This window comes from Triturus cristatus, chromosome 8 (genome assembly GCF_964204655.1).
Source record: "Triturus cristatus chromosome 8, aTriCri1.1, whole genome shotgun sequence".
NCBI lineage: Eukaryota > Metazoa > Chordata > Amphibia > Caudata > Salamandridae > Triturus > Triturus cristatus.
In genome coordinates, this window is record NC_140591.1 from 1636044953 (window position 1) to 1636058975 (window position 14023).

At 45.1% G+C, this 14023-nt stretch overlaps 1 protein-coding gene across 3 annotated transcripts in view; it reads left to right on the forward strand.

Moving 5' to 3' along the window:
* LOC146808464 (transient receptor potential cation channel subfamily M member 2-like) overlaps positions 1-14023 on the forward strand; it is a 1747278-nt gene that overhangs the window by 1360096 nt on the left and 373159 nt on the right. For all 3 annotated transcript variants that reach the window (XM_085623572.1, XM_085623571.1, XM_085623573.1), the window contains one exon: positions 4870-4973. In XM_085623572.1, the coding sequence (XP_085479698.1) occupies positions 4870-4973 (104 nt within the window). The remainder of the gene's footprint in view (positions 1-4869; positions 4974-14023) is intronic.

Consider the following 14023-nt stretch of genomic DNA (forward strand, 5'->3'; position numbering starts at 1 on the left):
ATTACACGTAAGACAATGCAAAACACATCGCAAAGAATTCCATGCACCAAACACTAACTAAATAAGCTGCCATTATGAAACCACTTACAAAAAAATTCATCCATACATGACAAAAATACTCATTTGGAGAAAATACAACAAAAATGTTTTTCTTACCAAAAAAAATGCAACTGCGCAAAACTGCAGAACACCACTGTCGAAATCGCAAACAGGAATCAAAAGCTTTACACTAGAATGAAAAGGAGAATAAAACATTACAATCACATATGCGAACAATGCACCAGTCCACACATAATCCACCAGCCAAGCTAAGGGGTAGGTGGGCCTAAGAGTATAAATAAAATATTCACCCCCGTAAAAGGGGAGCAACCCTTGCCCTGGAGGCCACTCCCAAACACAAAAATAAAATAAAAAACAGGTGTCTAGTGGCTTCTGCCCCCCTGGATGGCAGATGGGCCTAAAAACATACTGCTATTCTGCCACCCAAAGAGGGCAGAAATGACCACAATCATCCTCCCATAAAGGGGAGCGACCCTTGTCCAAGGGGCCGCTCCCCAACATAAAATAAGAAAACCCGGGTGGCCTAGTGGACCTACAAAAAAACAAATCAGCGGATCTGCCCCTCAGGGTAGCAGAAACTGCCAAATTAATGCTTATCAAATAGGAGTAACCCTTGCCCAAGGGGCCACGCCCCACAAAAAAAATCACTGGTGGTCTAGTGGGCACAATTTAAAAAAAAAAAACATGGGGCTCTGGCCCCCTGCGGGGCAGACACAGACACAAATATTGACCCCAAAGGAGAGTGACCCTTGTCCAAGGGGTCACTCGCCATAAATAACTCCCTGGTGGCCTAGTTGGCCCTACATTAAACAAGCATTTGCAATGCAATCGGCCTCGCCTTTGGGACCTTATATGTACTTAGCTATGCAGCACATTAGCCTGCGCCCTGAAACATATGCTGTTCTTTGACATGGAGGAAAAGCAAGCACCAAACTGCGTGACACACCAAGTATTGGAACACACGGGGAGAAATATTGCCTTTCAGTGGGAAATGGTTTTGTCCAAAGCTCTGTTTTTAATATAAAATCTGGGCCTTCGGTGGTCATATCACTGAAAATGCAAGATTAAAAAAAAATATTATTATCTATTGGTGCTCGTGGAAGACATTTTCTATGGACTGAAAACTAGAGAATGCTGAAGTGATTCTGGTATTTTACTGACCTCTGTTAATCAGAAAAAAAAGTTGCTAACTGGAAGCAGACAAGTCCTAGGGCTCCTCCAAAGCCCACAAACCATATAAACATACAAGTATATACAAGAGGTCTCGAATGCTCGAACTCAAAATGGCGGAATCTGACCCCCCCCACCCCCCCCCTCCCATGGGGCAAACTGCCAAAATCATAAGCCCCCAAAGGGGAGTGACCCTTGCCCAAGGGGCCACTCCCCAATAAACACCCCCTGGTGGTCCAGTGGGCATTTTTTGTTTTACATAAAGAAAATCTGCCCCCCCCCCCAGACAAAGGCTAAATTACATTGCCCCCAAAAAGGGGAGCAACCCTTGCTTAAGGAGCCGCTCCCCCCAAAAAAAACAAATTTTTTTAGCCCTGGTTTTGCTTCCTTACTGCCTGCCTACTATGTAATGCAATTTCAGTCTGTTTTTCTTTACAGTATGTATGTAAAGCACTATACCTACCTATGGGTCAAGCTAGCACTATATAAAACTTTTAAGATAATTAAAATTAATAAACTTTTTAAAACTAATGGGAGTGACCCTTGCCCAATGGGCCACTCCCCACTACATTACAATTCAAGGCGATTTTATTATATAAAAAATGTCTGCCCCACTCCCCCACCCCCCCAGACAAAGCAAGTAAATATTGCCCCCCAAAAGGGGGAGCGACCCTTCCCTAAGGGGCCTCTCCCCCAAAACAGAAAAACATGGTGCCATTTAAAAATAAAAAAATCCCTGTTGCCTAGTGGGCATTCCTGCTGCACGATCGTGCAGCAGGAATGCACAAAAAAGGCATTGAGGGAAAGGAAAACCCTTTCCTTTCCCTCTGTCTCTTTTAACAAAATCCCCCCCCCCTCCCCAGCCCCAAAACTCACCTCTGAGTTTGACGCGCAGGAAGCAAATGGCTTCCTGTGCGTCGGTGATCCTAGGGAACCCTCAATGACGTCAGCATGCCTCGCGTGCTGACGTCATTGATGATGCAAGGGGAGGGCGGGGGGAGGCAGGGGAAGGTCTTCCCCTGCCTTCCCCAGAACAAATACGCCGATCGATCACCCACGGGGGGAGCGCCAGCGCTACCCCCGTGGGTGGGTGCCATGACGAGCACATGGCGACTGTATGGTCATGACGAGCCCAGCTAGTCATGAGCATACAAGGGGTTAATATAAAACTATCCACACCCTTAATGGGATCCAAACCCATGCCTTTCCACCCCCCAATAACTGTGGACATGAGCAAAGTAACAAAAGTCATAAAAGCACAAAATAAATCTGCGGCTAGATCCTGTCTCTACTAGATAATGCGTTATCGAAGGTAAGTAACTTGTTTATTGCTACTCTGCAGGGCGAACTAAATCCAATAGGGAAGAAGATAAAAAATGTGTTATTGGCTTTGTTTTACTACACAAATCTGCAAATAGAATATATTCACAGAAACATGCTTTCTTTTAAAACATATATACATTAGGTGCAATCCTTACTGAGATACAGTATATTGGAGTAGACGGTCCGATCCAGTTATTTGGGAATATAAGTACCGTCTCCAGGTAGAATGCCTGAGGGTAGAGGAACTATATGGAAGACCTGGGGTCATATCAGCGACAACCGGCGATAATTATCGCTAAGCGCACTTAGCGCTAGGATAATTATCGCCGGCTAGCGTGGATTTTTATCGCTGAGATAGCGTGCTATTAGCAATGCTTATCTCAAAAGCGATAAAAATCCGAGATCTAACTGCCAAACGTGAGATTATTGCTGGAAACCCAGCGATAATCCCACGAAGTTTGGCGATAGCTTGCTGATAGGGCCTCACATACTTAGCCATGATATCCACCTTCCATAGGATATCATGGCTAAGTCAGTTTCAAAGCAGGTGTAAGGAAAGTAGCGATAACAGAGGTTATCGCTACTTTTCTGGTCGCTATGCTGCTATGCGTGAGGCTTGATAATAGGAGAAATGTCGCTTAGCCACATTTCTCCCGTTATCCTGGGGAGGAACGCCCACTTTGCATCTCATTAGAGATGCAAAGATGGGCGTTAGGAATTCAGGTGCTAAGGCAAGGTTTCACGCGATAGCGTGACTTTGCTAATATAGCGATAAAATTATCGCCGCTTTTCAGCCGAAAACAGCTGCAAGAGCGGCGATAATTTTATATCGCCGCCTTGTAGATATGCCCCCTGGTCTTTAAAAAAGATGATTAAAAAATGTCTCTAAAGTTTGAGAGGAGGTCTGTGGACAAGTTGTTTTTCATTTTGATTTGAAGACCTTTATACAGCGGACTCCTGCTGTAAAGGATCCACGCATTTTCAGCCTTAAAATTCTGGCCTCTTCAGGACTACATTCAAGGGCATGTATCGATGCAGGCACTGTCAATTGCATTGGTCAATAGAATATGTGCAAATTATAACCAGGTAAACAAATCACGAGTTGAAAGTGTACTGAGCCCCAGTTGGAGCCCCTAATGCTAAAGGCGGTTAGGAAAAAAACTAGGGTCGCCTACATCTAATTCAATATTCTGAATCTCAGTATCCCTATGGGATTTGGTTCCCCTTGCATAGTAACTGTGTCCTGGTTTCTATATAATTAACAATATGTAAAGTAAAATGTTGAAATACTTATTTTTCGTTTTGATCCCTATAACAATTGAGTTATTGCGTGACTATGATATTGGTATTGAATTTATCCTGCTAGAGCTTCCCCTTTCTATATAATGTTGTAATATAGCCTAGGTTCTAGAAGGTATATAGGCTTACCCCTTTAGTGGTACCATATTCTTCTGTTTCGGGCATTGGCTTTTTAAAGAAAACAATTTCAATAGGCTGTGAAAGACACTTAGTTTTATATTGTTGGCTTCTGTGTGTGCTCTGGGATGCTGCTTGCCAACAGGACTGTTCAGTGCATTTGACTATGATGAAGATTTCATTGGAGGAGAAGCAGGATTGCAGGTAAGTAACTATTCCCTCTTCTGTGCTCTTTAAAATAAGTTCCATATGGAGCCCCTATCTGCAGTAGAAATAAATAAATCAAAAGATCCCAGGTTATTTTTATGTCATATTTTGAGCTTGAGTAAAGTCCCATTCAAAAGAGGTCAGTGTAGCGGGTGGTCCCAGAAGGAAGGCCTATGTTAGAATTCAATTTGGACTTACAAAGTTTACTTCACTTATTCCATACTGTACTTTATTATTTTGCAGAAAGTGTGAATCCGCCTTAACTACATCATACATCTTTTTGGCGTCATCCAGAGCGTGGCAGATTCCTTTAGACTTTGTCATCTGCTTGGGGTTGGATCATGGTGATGGTTATAGCAGTGCTGAGGTGGGTCAGTGTCCCATCAGTCTGGCCAGGAGTACTTGCGCAGGAGGAGGTTCACCTATAAACTTGGAAAGCAGCTGAGGCCAGTGCAGTGCCTCTTCCTTCGTCATGTGGTTGGTTCAAGGGTTTGTGGTGCTTAGCATTGTTCTTGAGATATCTTTGAGCAGAAATGGTATTTATCAATTAGCAGTTGTTCTTGGTATGGACGATACGAGATAGATGTTGGAGCACTTTACAACATTAAAGCAGGTTCAATATTACAAAGATGCAAACTAATCCAAAGATCACCTTTTAATAGAATTAAAACAGAATATTATTTTTCTTGTTAGCTCGTCCAGGACATAAAAGGCAACTGGAGGATCTACTTCAGCAACCTCTGGAACCAGATGGATGTTGTGGCGATTGTTCTCTTCACACTCGGCTTCGGCTGCAGGTTGGTATCATTGTTGCCTCCTTGACCTGGACATTTGTAGCAAACACGAAGGCAGATGAGTAAAGAGCACACTACATTTATTGACACAGCTTCCAGAGAGCATGAACAGCACCAACTGAACATTCAGACGGTAACATTCTATGACCTAGGAAACGGCATCATTACCGCTGTAAGCAATGCAATCATTACTTGTTACAACATCTCCTTCCTTTCTAAATAAAAACAAAGGGCTTTTATTTATATTTACAAGGGCTTTATCTCCGCTTAAAAAGCCAAAAGAGCGGAGATAAAACGATCACCCTATTTACAAGAGGGTGCTAACATGCATAATCGCATGTTAGCACCCTTTTTCCCAACGCCTCCCTTTGCATCTCCATTGAGATGCAAAGTGGGCGTTACTGTGCGTACCCGGGATGGACAACCTTGCAAATATCGTTGATGCTCACAACGCGATATTTACAAGACTGCCGCAGCATTTTAGCACACGTTAGTTTTTGCAGAAAACAGCTAACGTCTGCTAAAACGCAGACTTACCTATCCCCAACATTGGGGTGGATTATGCTAATATGACCCCGTGGGGGAAAACCAGCGATGTTCCCTACAAAAGGACGATAACCTCGCTATCTCTGGAATTTTTATCGCCCTGGAGAAACGCGTTGTTAACGTGCTACCAGGGCGATAAATTCCAGACATAGCTTGCGATAATAAAATTATCGCTAAGCACGGCCAGCGATAATTATCGCTGTCCGTTGATAATATGCCCCAAAGAACATTAAAAAGAATAACACAGGCAGAATATTCTGGAAAAAATAACACAAAACAAGAATCTAGTTATAATGCGAAAAAGAATGAGGAACTAAAACTGAAGAGAAACCTAGCGGGAGAAACATGCTTAGAGTAGTTTTTGTATGTTCCAATGTTGAATGCACACTATCTACCTCTTGAGAATTAACAACCAAAACGTTTAGGTGGCATCATCTTCCTACCACTTTTGCATTGCTCACTCTGTTGTTACAATGGTACAATGAGAAGATCATTCCCCTCACTTTCTGTTACTCTTGTGTTCATATGCAAATCACACCGTTGTTCTGATGGTTCAAAGGAATGATCAATTAAATGATTACTTCTGTCACCTTCCGACAAACAACGTAGGTTCATCTTATCTACCATATGTCTTGGAATCGTGTACACTCCACCAACTTTTCCCATTGATTCTCATAGCATAACAAGAAATGGCATCAACTTTTATAGGTGGACCAAACTTTGACAACCCCTCAGCAACTTTGTGAGGAAGTTTGATTCTAATCCAGTCCCCCACCTGCACCTTAGATTCCACCTCCCTAGAATCCCCTACCAATTCATTATTACGTCTTGATCCAGATCTAGACTCCTTCTTATATGCACCCCGGCAATAAACGCAAACTTTATTTCCTCATTCTGGCTGTACACATGTCAAAGGTAGCCACTCTACATGTACAGTACATTTATTTTATTTAGTGGTGTCTTTTATAGGTTAATCCACACCCTGTGCAGGACACTGGAGAGCTTCCCAGAGTAACCAAGGTTTCAGAGTCAACAAGATGACACTTTAAAGCAGCCTTTACTACTTTCTGCCATTGGTAAACTGATGACAAGCTGCAGTCAGTTGCTCCAGCTGTGAATTTGTGTGGTATTTGAAAAGTGCAGTTCTCTTCCAGGGGATCCTCATCAATAGTCATAAGCACTGAATATTCCCACCCATGTGCGGGGACCCCGGAAATAATATAATTATATATGAAAAACATATATATACAGCTCTGTATATGTATAAACATATATTATTTTTCCAAGCAAATGCAGCCCCCATAGAAGGCTAGACAATGTAGACACAAATATCCAATAATCCACCATGGGTATAATAACACACCTAAATCTTTTTTTTGTTTTTTTTTTTTAATGAGGTAGTCATGATTAATAAAAGAGAACACTGTGTAAAACACAGATCCACAAAACATTGTTAGCCTGCAGGCTGCATTGCAATACAATACCATAGAGACTGAAAAGCCTTGTACAGGTAAAAACTGGCACCGTGCCTTTAAGGCAGCCCTGACTCCAATATCCCATCATGCCTCAGGGGTGACAGTTGGGTCAGTTGTTCTTTCCGGCTCCTTCAGTCAGGACCCTGGAATTCAGCTCTCTTCAGTGTTGACTTTCCAGTCAAGAATTGTTACTTTTTCAGTCATTTTTTGGCTTCTTCTTGTTAAATTCTGTTAGAGAAGCGTATTTCCTGTGTTTTCTGACTAGATTTTGAAATTTTTTCTGTCAGAAAAATGCCTTCTTTATTCATGCCTTGTCCTTCCTGTGGCAAAAAGAAGGCATCTTCAGAAACACACGATGTGTGTATAGTCTGTCTACCAAAGTCTCACTCTCCTGCATCTTGTTGTCACTGCAAGGACCTTTCAAAGAGAACTTTGAAGGAGAGAGAGAGAGAATTAGGCTTTATGGCCTTTCGGAGCGGTCGACGTCGAAGCAGCTGGTCCCTGTTTGTTCTCCGTCGGGCTCGGCGTCGAAGACTCCAGCGGCGGGATCGTCGCTGAGAGGTGAGGAGTCCAGGGAGAGTCATGCTTCCAAAAGAAAGTCCACGTCGACACTCGATCCGGCGGCAACTTCGACGTCAAGAAAACCATCGGCGTCGAAGGAGAGACATCACCGATCGACGTCAAGAGATAGACATCGCTCAACGTCGAAATCAACACCAAGAGAGAAGTTGACGTCGCATGAAGAGCGTAGGCGTTCAACGTCGAAATCTACAGTGATGTCGAGGCCAAGATCGTTGTCGTCGAGACCTGATTCGCCGTCAAGAGAGGCGATCGTCGTCGAAAGTACTGACGACGTCGAGACAAGGATCATCGTCGGAACACTCGACGTCGAGGCAGGCGCCTCCGTCGGAGTCGACGTTGAGGCAGGTGCCTCTGTCGTCAAAGGTCTCCAAAACTTCGGAGAAGAAAGTGACGTCGAGGCGAGATTCCCCGTTGGGTTCTAGGCCTCCGTCCAGGACAAGTCCTCTGTCGACGACAAGGCTCTCGACGTCGAGGCAGGACACGTCGCCGGTTACCCGCACAGTGTCGAAGTCCAGGTCTCCGGTGATAGGCCTATCACCGTCAAGACAGTCCTCCGCGGTGGGATACCAGGAAATGTCACACATTCGTTTGACTTTCAAGCCAGTATCGAGACGCAAATCTCCACATAGATTGGTATATACCACATCGGAGCACGATTCATCTCGTCCCATTTCAATTTCACCTTCAGCATCTGAAGGCTCGAGATCAAGATCCGGATCGCCGGAGGTGTTGGGTCTATCTCCAGCTCCTCCAGTGGAGCATACTTCTCAAGAGGAAGACCATGCTCTGCCTCAGAGCCCCATTAGGGAAAGACCTCAGGACACTTCAATGCTACAAGCAGTAAATGCTTCCTTAACAAGGTTGAGGGCTCTGGAACTACCGTCACGACCAGCAAGATCACTTTCTCGAGGAAGAGAATTCCAACGGCGCTCACGTTCGCCCAGAAGGCGATCCAGGTCTACCTCTCGTAGAAGAGAGTCAATCAGATCGGGGAGAAGGCGGCGTAGGTCCCCCTCATCCTCTCCGTCAAGCTGTTCGTCCATAAGGGATTATTCACCCACGCTCTCAGATACACCACCATCTACACCATCTAGAGTATCGCCAGTGGATGACATCAGCACCTTCCAAGAGGTGTTGTGCAGAGGAGCGACAAAATTGAACATTCCCATGCCTGTTCAAGAAACCACCTCCTCTGTCATTTTTGAGACCCTTCATGAGCGAGCGGTGTCTCGTCCATTGTTGCCTTTAGTCCCTGGGTTGCTTAAACCGGTAATGGACATCTTCCTCACGCCAGCGACTCTCAAATCTGCGCCTGATGATCCTCTATTTCTCAAGACGGACCCTCCACCGGATTCTGTAATTACGGCTGCTGCCAGAAAAACTCATTCAGTGGCTTCGTCATCCACAGTGCCGCCGGATAAAGAAAGTAAATCACAAGACTCTTGGGGGAGAAGAGTATGTGGCTCGGCGGCATCTAGTCTGAAAGTGGCCAGTGCCTGAGCGCTTCTGGGGCGCTACGACAGATCACTGTGGGACTCCCTTCAGAGATTTATAGAGAAAGTACCTTCAGAAGACAGAAAGGACTTTGAGGAAATCTTGCACGAGGGCAGTCTAGTTTCTAACCAAGTAATAAGCGCAGCAGCGGATGGAGCAACGTTGGCAGCCCACTCGTATGCTCATGGGATTTCCGCCAGAAGATCCTCTTGGCTAAGACTGACGGCTCTGAAACCTGAAGCTCAGGCAAGAATTTTGAATCTGCCTTTCTCTGGTAGTTCGCTTTTCGGTTCTCATGCAGATGATGAAATGTCTCGCATGAAGTCAGAACTCGACACCATGAAAGCCGTGGGGCTAGAAAAACAAAAAGAATTCCGTCGTCGTAGGGGAACCGACAGGCGTAGCTACCAACAGAGGGTTCAAACCCCTCAATAGCAGAAAAATCAAGACCAACAAGGGCAGAAGAAGCAACAATTTCAGTCCCGCAGACCATCTAGGGGACGTGGAAACAACCGCCAGTCCAGCAGTGGAAACAAGGCGCAAGGAAAGCAATGAGACCACTTCCTGCAATGCCGTCCACCGCTCCGGTGGGAGGAAGTATTGCACACCATTTCGAGAGTGGCAATCCATCACAAAAGACAAGTGGGTTCTAAATATACTGCGACATGGATACTCGCTTCGTTTCCGGAGTCCCCCTCCCTCGATCCACCCTGTACAGTCCTCTCAACACCTCAAGAGGCTAAGAGAAGTGGCAAACCTTCTTCTCAAATCAGCCATAGATAGAGTCCCCAGAGCGCAGAGGGTGAGGAGTCTACTCCAGATACTTTCTGATTCAAAAATGAAATACAAAAGCAGAGTTCAGACCCATCTTGGACTTACGAACACTGAACAAGCATATCAAAAGAGAAAAGTTTTGCATGCTTGCGCTCCACCAAATATATCCTCTTCTCCGTCGAGGCGATTGGATGTACTCGCTGGACCTGCAAGACGCGTACTTTCATATTCCCATCTTACAGAGTCATCGGAAATTTCTAAGGTTTGTGGTGGGGACCTCCCACTATCAGTTCAAGGTTCTACCATTTGGCCTGAAATCAGCTCCTCGAGTATTTACAAAATGCATAGCGGTAGTAGCGGTTGCACTGAGGTGCGCAGGAGTCTTCGTCTATCCCGATCTAGACGATTGGTTGATAAAAGTCCATCGCCCCAGAGTGTACACTCACAGCTGGCACGCTGCCTGAATTTGTGTCACAGATTGGGTGAACTTCAAGAAATCCACCTTCACACCAACACAAAGAATACACTACCTGGGTGCAACTATAGACTCCGTAGTAGGAAAAGTGTTTCCTTCGGAGGAGAGACGGTTATCACTTATCCACAAAGGCAAGCAGATTATAACCAACAACCTGTCTACAGCACGACAGATCTCGTCTCTGCTAGGGGCCATGGCATCCTGCATATTCCTATTGCCCAATGCCAGATTGAGGATGCACCCTCTCCAACAAGATCTGGAGGACAAATGGGACCAAAGGAATTCACTGTGGGAGGAAACAGTCTGTCTTTCCTCAGCGGCCAGGCACTCAATCAAGTGGTGGTTGAAGCCACTCAACCTACAGGTGGGAATTCCTTTTCATCAAGAACCCCCGTCTCAGACATTGATCACCGACGCATCCCTGCAGGGTTGGGGTGCGCATTTGGGATCCCTGCAAACCCAGGGGCTGTGTTCCAGCAGCGAACAGTTGTACCACATCAACATGCTGGAGCTCAGGGCAGTCCACCTAGCCCTCAAAGCGTCCCTACCCGCAATCAGGACGAGTCCCATTCTAGTACAAACTGACAATACCACCACAATGTACTACCTGAACAAACAGGGGGGTACTCGATCCAGGACGCTCTCGGTGGAGGCTCAGTCCCTGTGGCACTGGATCCTAGCAAGGAACATTTCGATAAAGGCGGTACACCTGCCAGGAGAGCTCAACGTCAAAGCGGACTTACTCAGTCGTCATTTTCAAGATCCAGAGGACTGGGTACTCAACGACGAGGTGCTAGACGACATCTTCGGGGAGTGGGGACGTCCGCAAATAGATCTCTTCGTGGACGAACACAACGCGAAATGCTGATGCTTCGCCTCAAGATACCATCGGCCAGGATCCATAGGGAATGCCCTTTTGATCGATTGGTCAATGACATTTGTGTACGCTTTTACGCCTCTCCCACTAATCCCCAAGGTAGTGACCAAACTGCAACATTCGTCTACCAAGATGATCCTCATAGCACCGCACTGGCCGAGACAGTGGTGGTACACGGATCTCCTCCACATGTCGATCCGACCTCACAAGCGTCTGCTGTGCAGACCGGACTTGTTAACCAAGATGCAGGGGAAGATTTACAATCCCAGCCTTCCCTCGCTGAGCTTAACAGCATGGCTCATGAAGTCCTCCAGTAGGGCCATTTAAACCTTCCCCAGGAGTGTATGACCATACTGAAGGAAGCTAGGAGGCCTTCTACAAGACACTCTTATTTCTGTAAGTGGAAGAGGTTTTATGTATGGCGTATTCTGCATCAGTATAACCCTACAAAATGTCAAGAGGAAGTGATTTTGCCTTATCTTCTGCACTTAGCCAGGGTTGGGTTGAAATTTTCCTCCATCAAAGTTCACCTAGCGGCCATTACAGCATATAGGCGCTCTCCATCGCAGCAGTCATTCTTTAAGCTGCAGGTGGTGAAGGATTTTTTGCAGGGGCTCAAAAAGGTTTATCCCCCAGTAAGGCCTCCCTCGCCTTCTTGGGAGCTGAACTTGGTTCTTTCGAAGCTTGTGTTCACCTTTCGAGCCCATACATAAAGCTACTTTACATCACCTTACGTGGAAAACAGCTTTTTTAATAGCTATCACTTCAGCACGTAGAGTGAGTGAAATACAAGCCCTCTGTTCTAAAGAGCCCTACACGATTTGTCACCTGAATAGGGTAGTGATGAGAACTCATCCATCTTTTTTACCAAAGGTGGTGTCAGATTTTCATGTCAATCAGACTATCTCTTTGCCAACATTTTTTCCCAACCCCTCCTCGCCAGCTGAGAGGGCGTTGCATTCTTTAGATGTTAAGCGGGTCCTAAAATTCTACCTAGATAGGACTAAGGCTGTCAGGAAATCTGACCAATTGTTTGTAAACTATGGTGCTGTCCGCACAGGTTTTGCAGCATCCAAACGTTCCATTGGTAGGTGGATTGTGTCAGGCATTAAATTGGCCTACCAACTGGCTCAGAAGCCATTGGTCGCTCGACGTAAAGCGCATTCCACAAGAGGTAAAGCGGCTACAGCTGCTTTTCTCAATAATGTCCCACTCTCCGAGATCTGCAAGGCAGCCACTTGGAGATCTGTCCATACATTTACAAGGCATTATTGTCTGGACTCGGACACCAGAGCAGACACTCAAGTAGGACAAGCCTCCTTGAGGAATCTGTTCAATAACTGATTGTTTCAATGGTTATTTACTCCATGTATAGTGCAGTTCTCGTTTGCCTGCAGGGGGAAGGTGAGCTTGCTATTCTATTCAGTGCTTATGACTATTGATGAGGATCCTCTGGAAGAGAAGGATAAGTTACTTACCTGTAATCCTAGTTCTCTTCCAGGAGTATCCTCATCAAAGTCATAAGCAACCCACCCGCCTCCCCAGGCAAATGAGAAGAGTCGACTATTAAACATGGAAGAAGTATATCTTTGTGTTTAGGACTACGGTCCCGCAAAGAACAACTGACCCAACTGTCACCCCTGAGGCATGATGGGATATTGGAGTCAGGGCTGCCTTAAAGGCACGGTGGCAGTTTTTACCTGTACAAGGCTTTTCAGTCTCTATGGGATTGTATTGCAATGCAGCCTGCAGGCTAACAATGTTTTGTGGATCTGTGTTTTACACAGTGTTCTCTTTTCTTTACCATGAGTTTACCTCATTAAAAAAAAAAGAGATTTAGGTGTGTTTTTATACCTATGGTGGATTATTGGATATTTGTGTCTACATTGTCTAGCCTTCTATGGGGGCTGCATTTGCTTGGAAAAAAATATGTTTATACATATACAGAGCTGTATATATATATTTTTCATATATAATTTTATTATTTCCGGGGTCCCCGCACATGGGCGGGAATATTCAGTGCTTATGACTTTGATGAGGATACCCCTGGTAGAGAACTAGGATTACAGGTAAGTAACTTATCCTTCTTGCCTCTAGGTCTTGTGATGATGGGCATGGCTGGGCCAGTGAGCTTTTGAGGATGGTATGCAGTAAGGTACTGATTCTGATAGTGGGTTGGGGTTCTGGGAATGGGTGGTGCTTACTGTACCAGTTTCAATACAGCCTTTGAGTTGAGTCCATCCTTTTACCAGAGGTGCTTGATAATATAAAATGGCAAACCTGGTACCCATGCCCCTGATCCACATTACAATTGATTAGCATGTGCTATTTGCCAATTAAGTATGTGTTTTTTCTTCTCTATCACCATAGAGGAGGATACGTCATGTAGTGACTAAGTGGCTGAACTTCACACCAAGACATCTGGGTTCTAATCCTGACTTTCACACTTAATCAAAGAGAAGGGTATTTTGTTCAAATCATGCTAGTATGCTTCTACCATAGCAACATTTAACGAGTGCATAAGTTGCTTTTAGTGTCACCACACATTGCTGCCCCTTCTTTTTTCACTCATATTTTGTTTTTGAGAAGTTTGTTCTGGAATACTATCTAGAATACACCCTTCTTTGTCATGACTAATTTCAAAATGAAACACGCTTAGGTCAGTTTCCGAAATGCGTGCCATGTACTCTCGCATGGCCCATGGGAACATTGTCGTCTTCTCTGTTAGCATGAGCTCAATGCAGACTGTCCGCTGCTTTGCGCATGTTACTACCGGAGTTTATTTTGCATGTGCCATTCTGAAACTTTCACATAGAACCTACAATTCTTT